Source organism: Oncorhynchus keta, chromosome 3, assembly GCF_023373465.1.
Source record: "Oncorhynchus keta strain PuntledgeMale-10-30-2019 chromosome 3, Oket_V2, whole genome shotgun sequence".
Lineage (NCBI taxonomy): Eukaryota > Metazoa > Chordata > Actinopteri > Salmoniformes > Salmonidae > Oncorhynchus > Oncorhynchus keta.
Genome location: NC_068423.1, coordinates 10,668,354 through 10,691,795, shown reverse-complemented (window position 1 = coordinate 10,691,795; position 23,442 = coordinate 10,668,354). Strand labels below are relative to the sequence as shown.

Genomic DNA, 23,442 nt, shown 5'->3' with positions numbered 1-23,442 from the left:
AGCCAACTAGACCATTTCATATACGTAGGCACAGGCTAAAGTTATGCACATCATATAAAAAGGTTAAACCAAATCTGACAGATTGAAACCAATTGAAATAGTTAACTTTGCAATTTAATGTTATATCTATGTTGTAATACATGTATGTATTTTGGGGGGTTCAGACTATATCCACAACTTTATCTTGAGCCATTATAGGTCAGGGTTGCCTCTAGTAAAAGCACAAGAAAGCAAATAAAATATTAATATTGGCATGAGAATCTTAGAACCAAAACAATGACCATCTTTGTGACAATTTAAATACACCAATAAAATGCCAAACATACAGAATGGTGTATTTAAAAAAAAAATATATATATATATATATAATTAACCTTTATTTAACTAGGCAAGTCAGAATGGCTAATAATGACAAATTATTGGCAGACTATTGATAACATTTATGAATGTGTTCTAGTGCATGAAATTGCAGGAAAAAAAAAAACATTGATTTAAGTTGAGGTTAAAATGCTGTTGCGACCGGTGACCTCCATTGCGTTTCGTGGCTGATAGAGCGACACCACAGGGCTTAAGCAGGGATAGGACCACACAGGCCAGCACCACAGAAATTCCAACCCACCCGCATCACCTGGTCACTTTTCTGTCAATGAGGAGTCAAACACAGAACGTCTAAACATGGATACTCAACTCAGATTGGACACACAGACGTCTAAAACAACATAAAAACATGACAAAACTATCACCAACCATAAATCACACTCAAACTGACATAGGCTGTAGTGTGTTTCTGTCACAGATCTAAGACTCTGTCATGGATGACAAAGTAGGCAACGAGACACACTGAGATATGGTGCAAATATTAGGAGTTTTATTCCTTCAAATTGCAAAAAAATACTAATTATGCCAGGAGAAGATAAACCAAAAAGTATTAAAATAGACAAATAAACTGAATTGAAATTAAAACAAACTGTGCAGAACCGAATGCAACATAAACTCATGAATCAACTTCAAAAATAAAAGAGTGACAAGAGGGAGTTTTACCTCAATAATATACACTGAGTACACAAACATTAAGAACACCTGGTCTTTCCATGACACACTGACCAGGTGAAAGCTATGATCCCTTATTAATGTCACTTGTTAAATCCACTTCAATCTGTATGTAAATGAAGGGGAGACCGGTTAAAGGATTTTAAAGCCTGGAGACAATTCACACATGGATTGTGTATGTGTGCCATTCAGAGGGTGGATGGGAAAGAAGTGTCTTTGAACGAGGTATGGTAGTAAGTGCCAGGCGCACCTCTTTGTGTATAGAACTGCAACGCTGCTGGGTTTTTAACACTCAACCGTTTCCCATGTATCAAGAATGGCCCACCTAAAGGACATTCAGCTAACTTGACAACTGTGGGAAGCATTGGAGTCAACATGGGCCAGCATCCCTGTTGAATGCTTTCGACACCTTGCCGAGTCCATGCCCCGACCAATTGAGGCTGTTGTGAGGGCAAAAGGGGAGGGTGCAACTCACTATTAGGAAGTTGTTCCTAATGTTTGGTATATCAGTGTATGGCGGTATACTCAGTGTATGGAACTGTCCCTTGTCAGGTAGAAGGTGAGTTTTGCAAGACATACATTTTCAATACACATGATCGTGATATAACGTTTCAGGGTACTGATCAGATCAGAAATACATACATTAACAGTATCAGTGTATGAAAGGTACTTTGGAATGTCGACATGTGAATCAAAAAGTGTTCCTCCGCAGTGAACAGGGTTGCACTTCCCAACTCCCCTCCGGAACCATGCTTTAACAACAGAAATCCGGTCGGACCTCCTTCACCAGAACACAGCTGGCTTCCATGCAGCAGACATGGGGCCGCTAACTGAGACAAACAGAGACATTACCTAGAACTTTCACTGTTTGTTGATAAGGATATTAGTTCAATTATAACGTTAGATGATACCAGTGACTGTTACAACGTAATATAACACGTCGACTCAACATAGAGAAACAATAATAACAAATGTCAAGACTAATTGTGCATTTCTGCAATAGAGTTATGGATGGGATATATGAAACCAAAACCAAGTGTCGCGTCGTTACTTATATATTTTGTGTATAGCGCAAAGTGATTGTTAACGTGCATACGTAACGATATTTGTTAGGCAGGGGGTTTTACTGTGTGGGCCGCGATGTGGCTGTCAGACTCCTTTCCCTCTTAGTAGTTCGACAGTGTTGTTGTGCATCAACTTTCTCTCTTGGATTCCCCTGAACAGGGTGAAGCTGATGAGATGGGTGCAGGGAGAGAGGGAGCGGCGAAGGTAGTTTCACGCTCGCCAAAATCTGTCCAAAATAAGACTAGTGCGTTTCTATGGGCTTATTTTTTTACCTAAGCTTACCGCATTTGGGACAACAACACCCAACGTTAGGGCGGAGGCATGTGCATCTCATCACTATATACAGATCTCTGGTGCAGGAGCATACAGCGTGGGTGGAGTTGGACACCATATTAGGTGCAACGTTGGCTTGACCTCTCCACCCTCTGACCAATTAACCTAACGTAGCAGGAGAAAGAAACGCCTGAGTTGGGTCTTCATCAACCGGAATCATCTGGATTTTAGGCTTCGCCTCTTTAAGCCTGTTGTCACTAAGAAGCCTAATGCCACTGCTGCTGAGTGGGACTGTACTTGGGTAATTCCTGTCCTTGCTGATCGCTGTCTCCAAGGTGGTGTCAAGTAGGGCGTTCTCATTGGTCAGTCTGACTGGTCCTCGGGGTGGTGTCCTGTCCTTCTTCACCACAACCTCTCTCTCTGTGTTTTACAAATATCAACACTTGGCCATTCTTTCTCATCAATGTCTCCTAAATATACAGTTGAAGTCAGAAGTTGACATACACTTAGGTTGGAGTCATTGAAACTAATTTTTCAACCATTCCACAAATTTATTGCTAACAAACTATAGCTCTTCCAAGTCGGTTAGTACATCTACTTTGTAGATGTAGATCCAATTTTTCCAACAATTGTTTACAGACAGATTATTTCACTTATAATTCACTGTATCACAATTCCAGTGGGTTAGAAGTTAACATACACTAAGTTGACTGTGCCTTTAAACAGCTTGGAAAATTCCAGAAAATTATGTCATGGTTTTAGAAGCTTCTGATAGGCTATTGACATCATCTGAGTCAATTGGAGGTGTACCTGTGGATGTATTTCAAGGCCTACTTTCAAATTCAGTGCCTCTTTTCTTGACATCATGGGAAAATGAAAAGAAATCAGCCAAGACCTCAGACGAAAATGGTAGAACTCCACAAGTCTGGTTCATCCTTGGGAGCAATTTCCAAACGCCTGAAGGTACCGCATTCATCTGTACAAACAATAGTACATAAGTATAAATACCATGGGGCCACGCAGCCATCATACCGCTCAGGAAGGAGACGCGTTCCGTCTCCTAGAGATGAACATACTTTGGTGTGAAAAGTGCAAATCAATCCCAGAACAACAGCAAAGAACCTGGTGAAGATGCTGTAGGAAACAGCTACAAAAGTATCTATAGCCACAGTAAAACGAGTCCTATATCGACACAACCTGAAAAGCTGGTCAGCAAGAAAGAAGCCACTGCTCCAAAACCGCCAAAAAAAGCCAGACTACGGTTTGCAACTGCACATGGGGTGATCGTACTCTTTGGAGAAATGTCCTCTGGTCTGGTGAAACAAAAATACAACTGTTTAGCCTTAAAGACCATCGTTATGTTTGGAGGAAAAAGGGGGAGACTTGCAGGCCGAAGAACACCATCCCAACCGTGAAGAAGCACGGAGGTGGCAGCATCATGTTGTGGGGGTGCTTTGCTGCAGAAGGGGCTGGTGCACTTCACAAAATAGAAAATGATGTGGATATATTGAAGCAATATCTCAAGACATCAATCAGGAAGTTAAAGCTAGGTCGCATATGGGTCTTCCAAATGGACAATGACCCCAAGCATACTTCCAAAGTTGTGGCAAAATGGCTTAAGGACAACAAAGTCAAGGTCTTGGAGTGGCCATCACAAAGCTAGCACAAAGCCCTGACCGCAATCCTATAGAAAATTTGTGGGCAGAACTGAAAAAGTGTGTGCGAGCAAGAAGGCCTACAAACCTGAGTCAGTTACACCAGATCTGTCAGGAGGAATAGGCCAAAATTCACCAAACTTATTATGGGAAGATTGTGGAAGACTACCCGAAAAGTTTGATCCAAGTTAAACAATTTAAAGACAATGCTACCAAATACTAATTGAGTGTATGTAAACTTCTGACCCACTGGGAATGTGATGAAAGAAATAAAAGCTGAAATAAATAATTGTCTCTACTATTCTGACATTTCACATTCTTAAAATAAAAGTGGTGATCGTAACTGACCTAAGACATGGAATTTTTACGAGGATTAAATGTCAGGAATTGTGAAGAACTGAGTTTAAATGTATTTGGCTAAGGTGGATATAAACCTCCAACTTCAACTGTATAACCTGCATGAACCATGTGCTCGGTTCATGAGTTCAGGGTATGGTTAGTTTCCTGCTCAGTGCTCACATTCTCTCTCAGCTGTGGGGTGAACAGTTCGACAGAGTAATTCACTGTCCTCAGTAGCGTAGTCACTTGACTGTTGCTGCCACCTTGACCATTTGACTGGAGTTGAAGAACATCAGTGAAGTGAACCAGGTTCCTTAGAGGAGACACAGCAGAGACAGGGTTAGTGTGTGTTCACGTCAGTTCAAGGTGGTGACTTTGTCAAAAGCAAGCACCTCTCCAGTTGGTCCGGGATGTCCACCAGGTGTAGATCCAGACTGTCCAGGAGGTCCACCAGATCCAGGAGGTCCAACCGGTGTTGGAGGTCCAGTGTTACTCAATGTCAAACAGTTTCTTCTCATGAGAGACAAGAAACTGTCAAAAAACCTGGTAGAGTTTGAAAGATAAGAGCAAAAGAAAAAGAGAGGCACGGGGAAGGACAAAAATTGGTAAACAAGATGAACACGAGTACACTTTTCAGAGAGTAGTCATTTCAAAGCATAAGGAAAGTACCTCTCCAGGTGTACCCTGATTCATGCAGGTCACAATTAAGCTCTAAAGTCAAGAAAGGGAACACAGATGATCTCAGTTATATCCCACACCACAATGCATCAGCCTGGTCATCGTAATTGTGAAACTGGTAGGCTGGGTGAAGGTTTCAACATAGATTGAATCTCAAGTCTTTGGTCTCAAGGATAGGTCAACTAAGAGTACAGAATAGTGTTTAGAACACACAGTTCTCAAATTCATTAACCTACCAACACAATCATCTTTCTTTCACCTTGACACTTAGTTTGGTTTTTACCATAGGTAATGAATCCAGCGGGACACTGGATAACTTTTTTGCCCGCTTTGAGGACAATACAGTGCCACTGACATGGCCCGCTACCAAAACCTGTGGACTTTCCTTCACTGCAGCCGACGTGAGTAAAACATTTAAACGTGTTAACCCTCGCAAAGGCTGCAGGCCCAGACGGCATCCCCAGCCGCGTCCTCAGAGCATGCGCAGACCAGCTGGCTGGTGTGTTTACGGACATATTCAATCAATCCTTATCCCAGTCTGCTGTTCCCACATGCTTCAAGAGGGCCACCATTGTTCCTTTTCCCAAGAAAGCAAAGGTAACTGATCTAAACGACTACCGCCCCATAGCACTCACTTCCGTCATCATGAAGTGCTTTGAGAGACTAGTCAAGGACCATATCACCTCCACCCTACCTGACACCCTAGACCCACTCCAATTTGCTTACCGCCCCAATAGGTCCACAGACGACGCAATCGCAACCACACTGCCCTAACCCATCTGGACAAGAGGAATACCTATGTGAGAATGCTGTTCATCGACTACAGCTCAGCTTTTAACACCATAGTATCCTCCAAACTCGCCATCAAGCTCGAGACCCTGGGTCTCGACCCCGCCCTGTGCAACTGGGTACTGGACTTCCTGACGGGCCACCCCCAGGTGGTGAGGGTAGGTAACAACATCTCCACCCTGCTGATCCTCAACACTGGGGCCCCACAAGGGTGCGTTCTGAGCCCTCTCCTGTACTCCCTGTTCACGCACGGCTGCGTGGTCATTCACGCATCCCACTCAATCATCAAGTTTGCAGACGACACTACAGTGGTAGGCTTGATTACCAACAACAACGAGACGGCCTACAGGGAGGAGGTGAGGACCCTCGGAGTGTGGTGTCAGGAAAATAACCTCACACTCAACGTCAACAAAACTAAGGAGATGATTGTGGACTTCAGGAAACAGCAGAGGGAGCACCCCCCCCCCCCTATCCACATCAACGGGACAGTAGTGGAGAGGGTAGTAAGTATTAAGTTCCTCGGCGTACACATCCCGGACAAACTGAATGGGTCCACCCACACAGACAGCATTGTGAAGAAGGCGCAGCAGAGCCTCTTCATCCTCAGGAGGCTGAAGAAATTCGGCTTGTCACCAAAAGCACTCACAAACTTCTACAGATGCGCAATCGAGAGCATCCTGTCGGGCTGTATCACCGCCTGGTACGGCAACTGCTCCGCTTACAACCGTAAGGCTCTCCAGAGGGTAGTGAGGTCTGCACAACGCATCACCGGGGGCAAACTACCTGCCCTCCAGGACACCTACACCACCCGATGTCACAGGAAGGCCATAAAGATCATCAAGGACAACAACCACCCGAGCCACTGCCTGTTCACCCCGCTATCATCCAGAAGAAGAGGTCAGTAAAGATGCATCAAAGCTGGGACTGAGAAACAGAAGCTGTTTTTCAATCTCAAGGCCATCAGACTGTTAAACATCCACCACTAACATTGAGTGGTTGCTGCCAACATACTGACTCAACTTCAGCTCACTTTAATAATGGAAATTAATGTTTTTTTTAAAATCACTAGCCACTTTAAACAATGCCACTTAATATAATGTTTACATACCCTACATTACTCATCTCATAGGTATATACTGTACTCTATATCATCTACTGCATCTTTATGTAATACATGTAATACATACATTTCAACTCTGCCACTTTGTTTACATACCCTACATTACTCATCTCATAGGTATATACTGTACTCTATACCATCTACTGCATCTTGCCTTTGCCGTTCTGTACCATCACTCATTCATATACATATTCTTTATCCCGTTACACTTGTGTGTATAAGGTAGTAGTTGTGGAATTGTTAGGTTAGATTACTCGTTGGTTATTACTGCATTGTCGGAACTAGAAGCACAAGCATTTCGCTACACTCGCATTAACATCTGCTAACCATGTGTATGTGACAAATAACATTTGATTTGACACCCTAGCTGCCGTCCAGATTTCTGCAGGTTCCCACCTCTCTACCAATGTCCATCCCCATCATACATTAATCTACATCTGACAGAGTCAAACTTTAAAAGGCCCAACGCAGACGTTTTTATATCAATATATTTTACGGGTATTTTACCAGGGTTCTATCTAACCATTTCATGCTAATGAAAAAAGGTATCAACAAGACTAATGGAAACAGCAAATCTGCCTAAAACTTCCAATGTTGAAAATAAAAATATACGCTAGACAGGTGATGCATTTTTTGTTGTTGGTGAAATAGATAATGCGACAATTGCGGTAGAAATGTATGCGCAAATATTGATAGAACATGTCGCAAAACACTTTGGAGTCGCGCGATGATTGTAGCCTACTACCACGCATAGTTTATCGGCAGATGGAATACCTTATGATAAACGTCATAATTTATGGTGGTTAAATCAAAATCACATTTTATTTGTCACATGCTTCGTAAACAACAGGTATTGGCATAACAGTGAAATGCTTACTTACGGCTGCTTGAAAACGCAGAGAGAAAGTTTGAAAAATAATATAAAAAATAACACAAGGAATAAATACACAATGATTAACGTTCATTTGGCTCGATGGGGTACCAGTACCAAGTCGATGAGCAGGGGTAGGAGGCAATTGAGGTACATGTAGCCTAAATCGAGCTCCACAGTGGCAAGTATCCCTGACTGCAGTGTGCAGTTTTTTTTGTCCAACTGAGGTTTGAGTCACACACTGAATACAAACACACAGTTCGTGCAAGGCACATGTTGAATACAAACTCATTTTAAGCTCATAAAAAATATTATATAAAGTGGGACCAGCACGTGTAAACACTTTTTTCTTCATGCTATTTTTAAGACAAGCTACTGATATTGTTGCAGTGAACAACAAACTTGTTATGTATGTCATGTACTGTTAAAATTGTGTTGATAAATGTTAGAACTTTGTAATTATATTATTTAATTGAGCATATATATTTTATTATACACACACACACACACACACACACACACACACACACACACACACACACACACACATACATACATACATACACTTACTACCTATCCTGATTTATAATGCCATTTACTTTCCTCATGAGAATGGAAACAGACTATACCATATAGACAGTTACAGTGCCTTGCAAAAGTATTCGGCCCCCTTGAACTTTGCGACCTTTAGCCACATTTCATGCTTCAAACATAAAGATATAAAACTGTATTTTTTTGTGAAGAATCAACAACAAGTGGGACACAATCATGAAGTGGAACGACATTTATTGGATATTTCAAACTTTTTTAACAAATCAAAAACTGAAAAATTGGGAGTGCACCTTACTTTAGCTAATGGCCTACACAGTACCTGCTCTTGCAAAGCTGCATGCTGATGTGACATGCTGTGACTTCTTGGGGGGAGGGGGGAGTCATCTACATCATCCTAAAACATATTGGTCTTTAAACATTGGTTTCAGACTATACCACTCATCATATGACTCCACCTACCTGTAGTGTGCTTTGTTTTTGCCGGCGTTTTCAATCTTTCAACCTGTCTTCTTCAGACCTTAACGAGTGAATGACATACATTACATACAGTTGAAGTCTGAAGTTTACATACACCTTAGCCAAAAACATTTGGTAGCATTGCCTTTAAATTGTTTAGCTTGGGTCAAACGTCTCGAGTATCCTTCCACAATAAGTTTGGGTGAATTTTGGCCCATTCCTCCTGACAGAGCTGGTGTAACTGAGTCAGGTTTGTAGGCCTCCTTGCTCACACATGCTTTTTCAGTTCTGCCCACACATTTTCTATAGTATTGAGGTCAGGGCTTTGTTATGGCCACTCCAATACCATGACTATGTTGTCCTTAAGCCATTTTGCCATAACTTTGGAAGTATGTTTGGGGTCATTGTCCATTTGGAAGACCCATTTGCGACCAAGCTTTAACTTCCTGACTGATGTCTTGAGATGTTGCTTCAATATATCCACATAATTTCCCCTCCTCATGATGCCATCTATTTTGTGAAGTGCACCAGCCCCTCCTGCAGCAAAGCACCCTCATAACATGATGCTGCCAACCCGCAAGCCTCCCACTTTTTCCTGCAAACATAACGATGGTCATTGTGGCCAAACAGTTCTATTTTTGTTTCATCAGACCGGAGGACATTTCTCCAAAAAGTACGATCTTTGTCCCCATGTGCAGTTGCAAACCATTGTCAGGCTTTTTTATGGTGGTTTCGGAGCAGTCGCTTCTTCCTTGCTGAGAAGCCTTTCAGGTTATGTCGATATAGGACTCGTTTTACTGTGGATATAGATACTTTGAACCTGTTTCTTCCAGCACCTTCACCAGGACCTTTGCTATTGTTCTGGGATTGATTTACACTGTTCGCACCAAAGTACGTTCATCTCTAAGAGACAGAACGAGTCTCCTTCCTGAGCAGGACAGCTGCGTGGTCCCATGGTGTTTATACTTGCGTACTATTGTTTGTACAGATGAACATGGTACCTTCAGGCATTTGGAAATTGCTCCCAAGGATGAACCAGACTTTTTTTTTCTGAGGTCTTGTCTGATTTCTTTTCATTTCCCCATGATGTCAAGCAAAGAGGCACTGAGTTTGAAGGTAGGCCACGGGTACACCTCCAATTGACTCAAATGATGTGGATTAGCCTAACAGAAGCTTCAAAAGCCACCTCATTTTATGGAATTTTCCAAGCTGTTTAAAGGCATAGTCAACTTAGTGTATGTAAACGTCTGACCCACTGGAATTATGATACAGTAAATTATAAGTGAAATAATCTGTCTGTAAACAATTGTTGGAAAAATTGTGTCATGCACAAAGTAGATGTACTAACCGACTTGGAAAAACTATAGTTTGTTAGCAAGAAATTTGTGGAGTGGTTGAAAAACGACATTTAATGACTCCAACCTAAGTGTATGTATGTAAACTTCCGACTTCACCTGTACATTCAATATGAAAATATATTCAGGTCAGTCTGGCAGCAGTGAAACAAGTGATTTTAAGGATGCAAATGAAAGGTTTTTATAATGTTCAAGACTTACGTCATGGGAATACATTTCAGGATGTAGAAGATATGTAGAGAACCCTGGAATGAGTAGGCGTGTCCAAACTTTTGACTGGTACTGTATATTCGCATTAAAATGGGATGCCAATTGGATGGAAACCTAGCTACTGTAATAGATTTCCAATCAAATCTGCAAAAAATACTTTTTTGCAAAAAACTATTTATCAAGCAAGAATTTTGCTAGGACTGTCTGGGATTGATCTGAGTGGGTAGGGAAACACTGAAAACAATATGTTATTAGCAGAGGGGTTTGGAACTCTTTATTGGTCTATTAACCAATTTACTGCATAGTGATGTCACCATGGAAAGCCCAAAACTCCCACCCATGCAATCCTGCTGACGAGAAGGTCCTGTGTAGACTATTTTCAACCAGCAACTATCAGGAAAAAAACCCACTTCATATTTTTTTCACACTTTTACAGTGTTAGTTTCATCAGCTGTTCTTTTGATCACTATGATACGAAAAACACAGAAGATTACACATTTTGTCTGCACTGAGCCTTTAAAAATAAAAGGAAGTAGTGCACACAGAGAGATTAGTGTGATGACAAGGAAAGGCTTACACTTTAGACAAACGCATACATATTATTTCACAATTCTTACCCAAACATTGTCCAATTACGTCAACCATGAACCCAGGTTGGCACTGACAGATGTAGTTGCCGATGCAAATGTTCTCCACAGGTGGAGGTGTGACACTGCTATATGATACATATGGCTGAAAGACAATGTATGTGTCAGCCAAAATCACAGGAGGTTGGTGGCACCTTAATTGAGGAGGACGGGCTCGTGGTAATGGCTGGAGTGGAATGGTACCAAATACATTATTATGAGCCGTTCTCAGAAGCCTCCACTGGTCAAAATACATTAAATCTTCAATGATGCTCAAAAGCTATTTTTCTGGTTCGATGCGTTCCATAAATCTTATCACATTTTTATTGGGCACATACGCATATATAAGACCAGCATCATGACAGATACGTTGTAGAGAAGCACATTCGGAAACAGTTCTGAAACACATTCTGAAACAAACAAAACATTAAGAACACCTGCTCTTTCCATGACAGACTGACTAGGTGAATCCAATTGAAAGCTATGATCAGTTATTGAGGTCACTTGTTAAATCTACTTCAAATGAGTGTAGATGAAGGGGAGGAGACAGGGGATTTTTAAGCCTTGAGACGATTGAGACATGGATTGTGTATGTGTGCCATTCAAAGGGTGAATGGGCAAGACAAAAGATTGAAGTGTCTTTGAACAGGGTATACCTGTAGTAAGTGTCAGGTGCACCAGTTTTGAGTGTGTCAAGATTTGCAATGCTGCCGAGTGACCAAAACATTTGAAACATCTTCGTACTATTGAGTTGACCCCCCTTTTGCCTTCAGAACAGCTTCAATTTGTCGGGGCAAGATCGTACCACAGTGATGTCGACTCCAATGCTTCTCACAGTTATGTCAAGTTGACTGGATGTCCTTTTGTGGTGGATCATTCTTGATACACAGGAAACTGTTGAGCATGAAAACCCATCAGTGTTGAACACTCAACCCGGTGCACCTGGCACCCACTACCATTCCTCGTTCAAAGGCACTTAAATCTTTTGTCTTGCCCATTCACCCTCTGAATGGCACATATACACAATCCACGTCTCAAAGGCTTAAACATCCTTCTTTAAAGCTGTCTGCTCCCCTTCATCTACACTGATTGAAGGGTATTTAACAAGTGACATCAACAAGGGATCATAGCTTTCACCTGGATTCACCTGGTCAGTCTGTCATCGAAAGAGCATGTTTTGTACACTATGTATACACACACTGTATAAACAGTGCCTCCAGAAACTAGTCACAACCTGAGTTTTTTTTTGTTGTATTAAAGCTTCTTTCTTACTCAGAAAGACTATCAGCTGTAGTCACTGCCAAAGGTGATTCTAACATGTATCGACTCAAGTCAAAGTAAATAAGATATTCCTGTATTTAATTTTCAATAAATTTGCTTGGATCCCATGCTTTCTTGATAGTACAAACCTGCTGTCCAAACCAAGGCATTAGTTATTAAGCTACTCAGTGAGCTCACGCCTGGAAGAAAGCACAGGGTTCAAGTGCAAGAAGTTTTCTGAGTTGATTGTGTGATCAACTATTGCATGTTCTCACACACTCTCTGTCTTTATCATTTGATCCATTCTTGTTTCCTTACCTTTCGCAATCATACTGTTCATTTGTGACGATATGCACAGTATTTCATTTAAGAACAGAATGCGTAGCTACAGCGAATCAGTTGCTCTATCAACATTAGGGGAACGGAGATAACGGGTTAAAGCCATCCAGTCACATAACAAAAATAACTGATACACATGAGCTTTTGAGCATAACCCCAATTACAAAATCATAAGCTTAAAAAGGTCCAGCAGTACTATATTTCCCAATGAAAATAGCGTTTGAGTGACTAAAACATCAACCATAATACCCCCCCATCTAGATTCAAATGCTCAGAATTGACCTTTTCTCTCATTTCCAACTATCAGTTAGGCTGAAGGACCAGTCTGAGTGGGTGGGGAGCTCACCTTGATTGACGGCAACTTGGATGCAATGCTGCAGTGAGATAATCTCAAGCAATTGTGCTGATACACGAAGCTCAAACAAGATTCCATTCCTGTCATACATCACACCATGGCTTCACAAATGATTTGTCCATCCAACTGTTTGGTTTTTGTAACCGCATCGATATAGACAACATCCTGTCTCAGTTCATGTTGGACAAGTTCAGTTGAAACTGGTCAGAAAAAGCCTGGGTTGACTTCATCAATGACATTTTCTGACTGCCAGACCATGTACATAAACCATGCCTTGCCATGATGTCAATAATTATGTATACATCGTTTGGCATGTCTCTTCTGTTGCAGTTCATAGCAGCACTGACATGACAACTGAGTCAGTGTTCCAAACAGATTTCCTTCCCCCATGCTGGCCAGTAACTAGCCAACACCAGATACAGATGAAAGTGAAAACCTAGAAGTATATTTGCCACAGATACATTTGGGAAACCTATAACACCCTGCAGTCACATTTTGACACCAGTAGTCTAGCTAGCTATGTAAACCACGTCCCTCTGCAAACACGTCTTCTGCAATGATGGTTACAAGGCAGTACTTATTTAAATAGGGTATGAGAATAAGACGTTACTATTGGTGTATTAAAATGAGCGAATAAATGTGGATGTTTCACCGATCCCCAATAAGCAAACAGTATCTAGATTCCTGATTTTGACATAAAGGAGGAAGCAAGTCACTTTATAATATAACTTTATCAATGTAGCAGTGACAGTCATTTTTCATACTCTGATAGGGTTTAATCCAAGTCATCCAACTTGATGATAAACACGATTTTGACTGTTCAGGACCTTTAAAAGATGTTTTTCATTCTCTGACATTCTAACCAAAACAGACACTCAACCTGGACTGTCGGTTCTTCACCTACCCGTTTCAGGAAAGCCAGGTTTTAGGAAGCTGCAGCTGATGGACTTGATGAGCTTTACTACACAGCACTCTAATTTGAGCTTTCCTACTTAGAACGCCTTGAAGAGGTTGCTGTTTAACGCATGTTTTGTTCTCCTCGTTTCATGTTTTCACGCAATCTGCCAATTGCACTTGAACCGGTCTCCAGGCCGCCGACCATCGGCCACATAACAGTATGAATGTAATGTAGGTATGCATGTGCAGTTTGTCCCTTTCTACGTGTCCAGTATACACAGTGAGCGTAAAGGTGTGTGTTCAGTCTTTCATGAACAAACATGTACGTCCTTCCTTTGATTACAACAGAGTTGCTATTTAAACTTGTATAATAATGCTATATGGTAAACTCGTCTACGTACAATTGAACAGTGATAAAAGTAAATTGACATTGATGGCAATTGAGAACAATCAATAATATCAAAATACATTAATATATTTCATGAAATCATGTTTATCAATTGACTGAGGTTGAAACTGAAACTTCATATTTACATTTTCTAACAGTTCGTTCACAGTCTAAACAGTTATTTTACAGTAAATTGACATAGGGTGGGATTATATACAAAACACGGGAAAGAGATTTTAGAAACCCCATGCTGTCTAAATTGAGGTGCTTTAAGGGTTAAAATGCTGTTCTGGTCGGCTCCCTCCATTGCGCTTTTTGCTGACAAAGCGACACCACAGGGTCATGAGCAGGGATAGGACCACACAAGCCAGTGCCACGGAAGCGCCCGCCCACATCACCAACTGCAACTGTCTGCATTTCTGTCAATGTCAATGCGGAATAACAATAATCAAATATAGACCATGCTACTGCACCAAGAAGGTATGCTTGGGGTGTGAGTTTGATCTAAGAACCTTTTCCCTCTTAGCAGTTCTACGGTGTTGTTGTGTATCACCTTATTCTCTTGGATTCCCCTGAGCAGGGCAAAGCTGCTGAGATGGGTGCAGGAGCACACAGTGTGGGTAGAGTTGGACATCACGGAGGCGCAGCCCTGGATTGACCAAGCCCCCTCACCATCCTCTGACCAATAAACACAGGTGGTATTCGCATCACTGGACTGGGGCACAGAGAAGATGAGACTCATATCATTTTATGAACAGCTAAGGTCTACTGCGTGCATATCTGTTAAACAAATGTTGTTGTTTTAAAAAATGTCTAATAAAAACGGTTTTAAAGGGATAGTTTACTTTCTTTTGAAGTTAAATCCAGAATAATCTGGTTAGCATTTTTGTATCCGTTAGTGGTGCATTCAAAAGCATGGGGACGTAGACCACACCGAGCTCTTTCCCCATGATTTTGAACACATCGCTAATGGATACAATCCATTTCCACTAGCATTGCAACATTCCTCAAAAATTGTAGCTAGGAGATTTTAAACATTGCTAAATAACCAGCTAAACAAAAATGAAAAACCTGTTTGGAGCAAACAGTCACAGTCTAGGGAAGTCAAAGATAAGTGAAAAAACTGAACTATCACTGTAACTGACAGTCAGCCTTTTAGAGAAACACAATTGTTACCTTCAAGTGATTGAAGGTGAGAATGATCGGTTCAGACAGGTTTGTTGTGTTGGGGTTGCTAACAGATACAGTCACCACTCTGGAGGAGAGCTGCACGGAGCTGTTGGTCAAAGTCTGCAGACTCTTGTAGCTGAGCAAAATGGCAAACGCAAAACCTGCAAACATCATAACACAAAATGAATACACTTAAAACATACAGAAACAAACAATATAAAACAAAACCAATTCACAAATCATCAAGTATACAAACCCATCAACCTAAAATAAAACACACACGGTACACAACATATGCACCATATACAGTATAATAAGCCCTGCACAAAACACAAACGCCTCCACACAAATCCTACAAGATATAAAATAAAGAAACGTATAGAAATGTCAGTAAATAATTGTCACTCAGAAACTCCCAATTACTTTGTTTTTTAAAGAAGGCTAATGCCACTGCAGCTGAGTGGGAGTCTACCTGGGAAATTCGTGTCATCTCCGATCGCCGTCTCCCAGGTGGTGTCAAGTTGGATATTTTCATTCGTCAGTCTGACTGGTCCTCGGGGTGGTGTCCTGTCCCTCCTCACCACAACTTCTACCTCTGTTTTTCAACATAGGGACAACAATCTATACTAAGTAGAAATCACCATTATTGAAAGAACAAGTGGTCACTTAGTGGTCAATGCAAGGTTAAGTTGTGGTACCGCTGATGTTAAAGTGATCACTAAATGTGTTTTCAGTATAAAGTGTTACCTGTATGGCTTGTATTTATCCTGCTCACATTTTCTTTCAGCTGTGGAGCAATCAGTCTGATAGAGTTTTCTACTGTCCTCAGTAGCGTAGTCACTTTCCCGCTGTTACCACCTTGACCATTGGACTGGAGTTGAAGAACATCAGTGACATTGGCCAGTACCTTTAGAAAAGACAGACAACAGAGACGTGATGTAACGTGTATGTGTGTGTGCGCGCTTGTGTGTAGCTCAGGGAGGCAACATACTGTCAAAAGCGCCTCTCCAGTCTTTTCTGTAGCTCCGGCCAACCCAGAGGAGTTAATCAACACCAAACAGTTGTTTCTCAGGTGAGACAAGAGGCTGTCAAAACCTGGTAGAGTCTTGAGAGAGACAGAAAGTACACAGAAAGAGAGAGAGAAATATAAATGAGAAGAATGTGGTGAATAATCAAGATGAAGAGAAGCACTTGAGAAAATAATAATTTAAAAAAGGGGAAGAATTTACCTGTTCAGGTGTACTCTGAGTTGCAAAAGGGTCACAATTCAGCTCTAAAAGGAAAACCATGAATGCAGATGACCTCAGATCGTACAAATACAACACAATACATCAGGCCGGTCATCGCGATTGTGAAACTGGTAACTGGGTGGAGGTTTCAACAGATGGCCTCAAGATCAGTGGTCACAAGCGAAGACAACTGAGGTCAGCAGAAAATGAAAAGGTAGAACAAGCATTTCTCTCACCTTGACACCTAGATTGGTTGTTGCCGTAGGTAGTGAATCCAGGGGGACAATGACACCTGTAGCTGCCCTCCAGATTCCAGCAGGTTCCATTCTGGCCACAGGGGTATTTGTTCCCAGCCCCTATACACTCATTTACGTCTGTGTGAGAGTGAGTGAGTGAGTGTGAGAGAGAGAGAGAGACAGAAAGTGGGGGAATAAGAAAGACGATGACGACATGGATGTGTCGGACAGTGACCTAACAGAGTGATACTAAAGACACGCAATACCCCAAAACACAATGTGGATAAGATGTTTCAAATAATTCTGGTCAATGCATTTAGTTTTGCGGTACTGTGAGGTAGTCATAGTAAAGTGACTACCTCACCGGTACCACAACTTAACCTGACACAGAACACATCGACTCAAGGAGAATGGGGTTTCTCTCACCTACACACATGGAACTTATATCGCCTTCCTGATGGAATCCCTGGAGACAACTGCACCAGTAGCTTCCCTTCCTATTGTGACAGGTTCCCCACTCCCCACAAATATGTCTGTCCTCACCACACTCATCAATGTCTGAAAGTAGAAGAGATTAGTGGGGGGAGTGGTGGGGAGAGAGGTGATGGGAAAATGATATACAACATTGCAATTTCTGTATATATAATGCATTTGGAAAGTATTCAGACCCTTTGCTATGAGACTCAAAATTGAGCTCAGGGGCATCCTGTTTCATTGATCGACCTTGAGATGTTTCTACAACTTGATTGGAGTCCACCTGTGGTAAATTCAATTGACTGAACATGATTTGGAAAGGCACATACCTGTCTATATAAGGTCCCACAGTTGACAGTGCATGTCAGAGCAAAAACCAAGCCATGAGGGCAAAATAATTGTCTGTAGAGCCCCGAGACAGGATTGTGTTGAGGCACAGATCTGGGGAAGTGTACCAAAAACATTTCTGCAGCATTAAAGGTCTCCAAGAACACAGTGGCCTCCATCATTCTTAAATGGAATATGTTTGAACCACCAAGACTCTTATTAGAGCAGGTCACCCAGCCAAACTGAGCAATCAGGAGAGAAGGGCCTTGGTCAGGGAGGTGACCAAGAACACGATGGTCACTCTGACAGCGCTCCAGAGTACCTCTGTGGAGATGGGGGAACCTTCCAGAAGGACAACCATCTCTGCAGCATTCCACCAATCAGGCCTTTATGGTAGAGTGACCAGGCAGTAGCCACTCCTCAGTAAAATGCACAACAGCCCGCTTGGAGTTTGCCAAAAAGGCACCTAAAGGACTTTCAGACCACGAGAAACAAAATTTTCTGGTCTGATGAAACCAAGATTGAACTCTTCGGCCTAAACGCCAATCGTCACGTCTGGAGGAAACCTGGCACCATCCCTACGGTGAAGCATGGTGGTGTGTGATAAACAAATGACAAGATTATGTTTAATACTGTTTATGCATCAAATGGTTGTTTTATGCAATATAATAGGTTTCTATTAGTACTTTCTCATGTGTCTGTGTGAGCTGAGAAAACCCTCTGATGCTTAAAACGCTGATAATTTATTTATGAATGGTTTGGTGATATGTATTTCATTAGAATGAGTTGGTGTTTGTACCAGGGAGAGATGGCTCGGGTATGGATAATAATGAGAGGAACCTTTTCTTAGGGGTCAAACTCTGGTTTCTATACAATAACTGTCTTCACAGCAAATGCTATCTGGCTGGGGGATACTCCTTTCTCATATATCAAGTCTCACCTTTTGACCCATTCCACACATCTGTTTGTCATGTAGACTAAGAGGATGTATCTTGCTATAAAATATATTTGTATGTCAGAGATCTCAGCACATCACTCAAGAGTGTTGGGTCTCCTCACTCATTATTGATTAGAATTTCCACGACAGTGGGGATGTTTTTCAGAGGCAGGGACTGGGAGACCAGTCAAGATGAACAGAGCAAAGTACAGAGAGATCCTTGATAAAAGCCTGCTCCAGAGCGCTCAGGACCTCAGACTGGGTCGAAGGTTCACATTTCAACAGGACAACGACCCTAAGCACACAGCCAAGACAATGCAGGAGTGGCTTCGGGACAAGTCTCCGAATGTGCTAGAGTGACTCAGCCAGAGCCCAGACTTGAACCCTATCGAACATCTCTGGAGAAACCTCAAAATAACAGTAGAGCGGCGTTCCCCATCCAACCTGACAGAGCTTGAGAGGATCTGCAGAGAAGAATGGGAGAAACTCCCCAAATGCAGGTGTGCCAAGTTTGTAGCGTAATAACCAAGAAGACTTTTATAGCTGCTTATGTAATTTGGATATATATAAATTGTATATATAAATTCGCAAAAAAAATGTTTTTGCTTTATCATTATTGGGTATTGGGTGTAGATTGAGGGGGAAAACTATTTAATTTGCTAATTCATTGAAAATGAAATACTTCTTATTAACTTAAGTATTTACACCTGAGTCAATCATTCGTAGAGTCCCTCTTTTGGCAGCGATTACAGCTGTGAGTCTTTCTGGTTAAATCAAAGAAACTTCCACACCTGGATTGTGCAACATTTGCCCATTATTCTTTTCAAAATTCTTCAAGCTCTGTCAAATTGGTTGCTGATCATTGCTAGACAACTATTTTCAGGTCTTGCCATATATTTTCAAGTAGATTTAAGCCAAAATTGTCTTGGCCACTTAGGAACATTCACCGTCGTCTTGGAAAACAACTCCAGTGTAGATTTGGCCTTGTGTTTTAGGTTACTGTCCTGCTGAAAGGTTAATTAATTTCCCAGTGTCTGGTGGAAAGCAGACAACCAGGTTTCCCCCCAGGATTTGACTTAGCTTAGTTCCATTCAGTTGATTTTTTTACCCTGAAAACTCTTCAGTCCTTAACAATTGCAAGCCACATGATGCAGCCACCACTATGCTTGAAAATATGGAGGGCGGTACACAGTAATGTGTTGTATTGGATTTACCCCAAACATAACACTTCATATTCAGGACAAAATGTATTTGCTTTGCCACATTGTTTTGCAGTATTACTTGCCTTGAATGATTTTTTATTCCCTACAGGCTTCCTTCTTGTCACTCTGTCATTTAGGTTAGTTTTGTGGAGCAACTAAAATGTTGTTGATCCATCCTCAGATTACAGCCATTAAACTGTAACTGTTTTAAAGCCTCATGGTGAAATCCCTGAGCGGTTTCCTTCTTCTCTGGCAACGGAGTTAGGAATGATGCCTGTATCTCTGTAGTGACTGGGTGTATTGATACAATATTTAAAGTGTAATTAATAACTTCACCATGCTCAAAGTGATATTCAACGTCATCTTTTTTTTAAATTTGTACCCATCGACCAATAGGTGGCCTTCTTTGTGAGGCATTGGAAAACCTCCCTGGACATTGTGGTTGAATCTGTTTGAATTCACTGCTCAACTGAGGGACCTTACAGATAATTGTATATGTGGGGTAGAGAGATGAGGTAGGCATTCAAAAATAATGTTAAACACTATTATTACACAGAGTCAGTCCATGCAAATTATTATGTGACTTGTTAAGCACATTTAGGATTGCCATAACAAAGGGGTTAAATACTTACAGACATGAGACATTTCAGCTTTCATTTTTTCTTAATTTGTAAATAATTCAAAAACATAATTCCACTTTGACATTATGGGGTATTGTCTGTAGGCCAGTGACAAAAAAAACATAAAAATGTAATCCATTTTAAAATCAGGCTGCAACAACAAAATGAGGAAAACGTAAAGGGGTGTGAATACTTTCGAAAAGCAGAGGATGTTGTTCAGTAACAGAATGATTACAAGGGATATTTAGGAATAGTTGACTAAGACCGAATTCCTTCATCCAAAAGAGGATATGACTCACCAACTAAGCACTAATGCAATAGATAGGTTTGTAAAATTCCTTAGGTTTCTTATATGTCTTAGATATCGGACAGATAGTAAAAAAAATTAAATCATAAAGGTTTTGAACGGTCTGTTTTAGACTTTTAGAGGTTAACAAGTAATACAATAAAAAAAATTAAAAGGTTAGGGTCAAAATTATTGACACCCCTATTATCAGAACCTTTCAGTACCTCACCTTGTGAGGATAGCGGCATTTTAGGGATCTTAGACCATTCCTCCATACAGAATCCTTCCAGATACTTGATATATCTTTTAACTGCACGTATGGACTGACTGCCCTCTTCAATTCAAACCACAAGTTTTCAATGGGTTAGAAATGTTTCTTTTGTGGACAATAAACACATTTCTTTGTGGATTTTGATTTGTGCTTGGAGTCATTGTTTTGCTGGAAGATCCACTTGCGGCCAAGTTTCAGCCTCCTTGCGGAGGCAACCAGGTTTTTGGCCAAAAAATTAATAAGGGCTCTAGGACCAGTGGAAGCAAAATAGCCCCATAACATCAAAGATCCAGCACCATATTTTATAGTAGGTAAAAGGGGTTATTTTCTGCTAATGCATTGTCATTTCCATGCCAAAACCGCCACTGTAGTGCAAGTCCGCTGGTCCTGGGGCCCTTGTTAAGGTCAACGGCATCATGAACTTTACCCAGTACCAAGTAATTTAACCAAAAAACGGGTTGCCTCTGTCAGGAGGCTGAAACTTGGCCATAGGTGGATCTTCCACCAAGACAATAAACCCCAAGCACACATCAAAATCCACAAAGAAATGGCTAATTGGCCAAAAATATATATTTTTTGGAATAGCCATCCATAGTCTCTGGACTTGAAAACCATTGAATACCTGTGGTTGGAATTGAAGAGAGCAGTCCATAATCGCAGACTGAAGGATCTAGAAGGATTCTGTATGGAGGAATGGAGGAAACATTTTAGAAAAAGACTGTGCCGTTATCCTTGCAAGGTAAGGTATTGAAAACAGGTGTGTCAATTTTTACCCCTACCTTTGAGGAAAAAAGTATTACTTGTTTAACAAAATCTCCTCTGAGCAATTGTACAAGTATAAAATCACATAATTTCCCAACATTTCTGAGCATACAATATAGCTCAGTATTTGAATTCCGTATTTATTTTTTGCTAAATCTTTATCAAGGGTGTCAATAATTTCAGACCCTACTGTATGCTACAACATTATCATAATTTTAAAACTGACAGATAGCTTTTAATTATCCCGTTTTATTCATATTAGTGGTAAGGAATTAAAGCTATTATTATTAGTTATTAATAACATCTTAAAAACACAGTATTGACCTGTACATCCTCCATCTGCGGAAGTGAAATAAGCGATCCTAGATTCGAACCCAGGATGACACTGACAGTGGTAGCTACCAAGGGTGTTGAAGCAAGTAGAATGGTTCCCACAGATGGAGGGATCTTCCACACACTCATCTGTATCTACATAACACCAAGTAAGTATCTGAGGTTAGGACAGATGTTAGGTATTAGTCAGTTAGTTGGTTGGCTTGAAATGAGTGAGAATAGAGAATAGTTTTAGCTAATGAACAGTGAATGCATTCTTTTAGACATCATCATTCTCACTCTAACCTCTTGGTAAGTCTGAATTCTAAACTTCTTATCCTAAGATGTGAACCTGTAAAAAGGCACCCGTTAAATTCAAACAGATAGAGATGAAAGAAACAATACCCTGCTGTCTACACTTGCCATTCAAATGCAGTGATCTTTTTCATCACCAGGGTAAATCAGTTGATCTTACCAGAACAGCCACTTCCAATCTTAGAAATCGTATACCCTGTTTGACAGAGTGGAGGATATATCCCTTCCAAAGGTAGGGCCAGGAAGAGACCTGTAGGGGAAAAAAAGAGAAGAAATATCAGACATAAACAAATGATGCATCTATATACATGCAAGCATATCCTTTAGACCAGTGCAGTCATGCCATTGGGTAGCGTCAAATTACAAACAAACAGATATTCTCTCAATCGCCCAAGACGCCCTCATCTTTATTTCAGGCAACAACAAAAAAACTTGTACAGTTGAAAGGCCCTCCAGTACCATAACTCACCAAGAATCCAGAAGCATAAATTCACTCCCATTACAAAGGCAGTTTGTCGATTAACTGTGCGGGCCGTGTAACTGACAAGAGTAAGTACTTCAACACGGTCACGTTATTCTCTCTGCAAATGTCTCCCTTTTGTTACTTTTCTCAACACCGTCATCTGAAGAGATTTCATCTTGAAGTAGAAAATGGAAGTCACGATATCAGTTCTTCTCATCGTCATCTCCACCTCCTCTATCAGTGATGGGGGAAAGAGATAAATGGGTAAAAAAAAAAATCCAGTCAAAGACATCACAAACATTAAGAGCTTTAGCGTGTCACCCTACTTCAGGAATACAAAATCAGCCACTTTAAAAGATGCATTCTTCCTTCTCATTTCCCCCCCTAAATAAAACAAAAAACACAACTTGCAAAACTATGCATCATCCCAAACCTTGTTGTGTAATCAGAATGACACATTCAATAAACAAAAACAGAATTTCTCAGTACTGGCTAAAACGCTCGTCACACAAGATAGTGAGCGATAATGAAGATTCCGGAACATAGCTGTCTAAATACTT

General features: G+C 41.0%; 1 protein-coding gene and 1 long non-coding RNA gene across 4 annotated transcripts; both read right to left on the bottom strand.

Moving 5' to 3' along the window:
* Nucleotides 1-846: 846 nt before the first annotated feature.
* LOC118369179 (uncharacterized) lies at nucleotides 847-8,049 on the bottom strand. Of its 2 annotated transcripts, XR_004822515.2 has the most exons (5): nucleotides 7,851-8,049; nucleotides 5,052-5,093; nucleotides 4,775-4,925; nucleotides 4,563-4,695; nucleotides 847-2,808 (listed from the first exon to the last, which is right to left on the bottom strand). It is a non-coding gene; the product is annotated as an uncharacterized LOC118369179 (long non-coding RNA). The 2 variants fall into 2 exon arrangements; XR_004822516.2 differs by having other exon boundaries at nucleotides 847-4,695.
* A 6,295-nt stretch (nucleotides 8,050-14,344) lies between these two features.
* On the bottom strand, nucleotides 14,345-23,371 carry LOC118366044 (adhesion G protein-coupled receptor E2-like). 2 transcript variants are annotated; one of them, XM_035748371.1, is made up of 12 exons: nucleotides 22,889-23,371; nucleotides 22,580-22,669; nucleotides 22,117-22,260; nucleotides 17,340-17,471; nucleotides 16,914-17,051; nucleotides 16,678-16,721; nucleotides 16,440-16,553; nucleotides 16,196-16,355; nucleotides 15,921-16,043; nucleotides 15,455-15,609; nucleotides 14,832-14,993; nucleotides 14,345-14,697 (listed from the first exon to the last, which is right to left on the bottom strand). In XM_035748371.1, the coding sequence occupies exons 1-12, from the start codon at nucleotides 22,917-22,919 to the stop codon at nucleotides 14,548-14,550; spliced, it is 1,443 nt and encodes a 480-aa protein (XP_035604264.1). In that variant the 5' UTR covers nucleotides 22,920-23,371; the 3' UTR covers nucleotides 14,345-14,547. The 2 variants fall into 2 exon arrangements, with proteins under 2 accessions (XP_035604264.1, XP_035604272.1); XM_035748379.2 differs by lacking the exon at nucleotides 22,117-22,260 and having other exon boundaries at nucleotides 22,889-23,368.
* Between the last annotated feature and the right edge of the window lie 71 nt (nucleotides 23,372-23,442).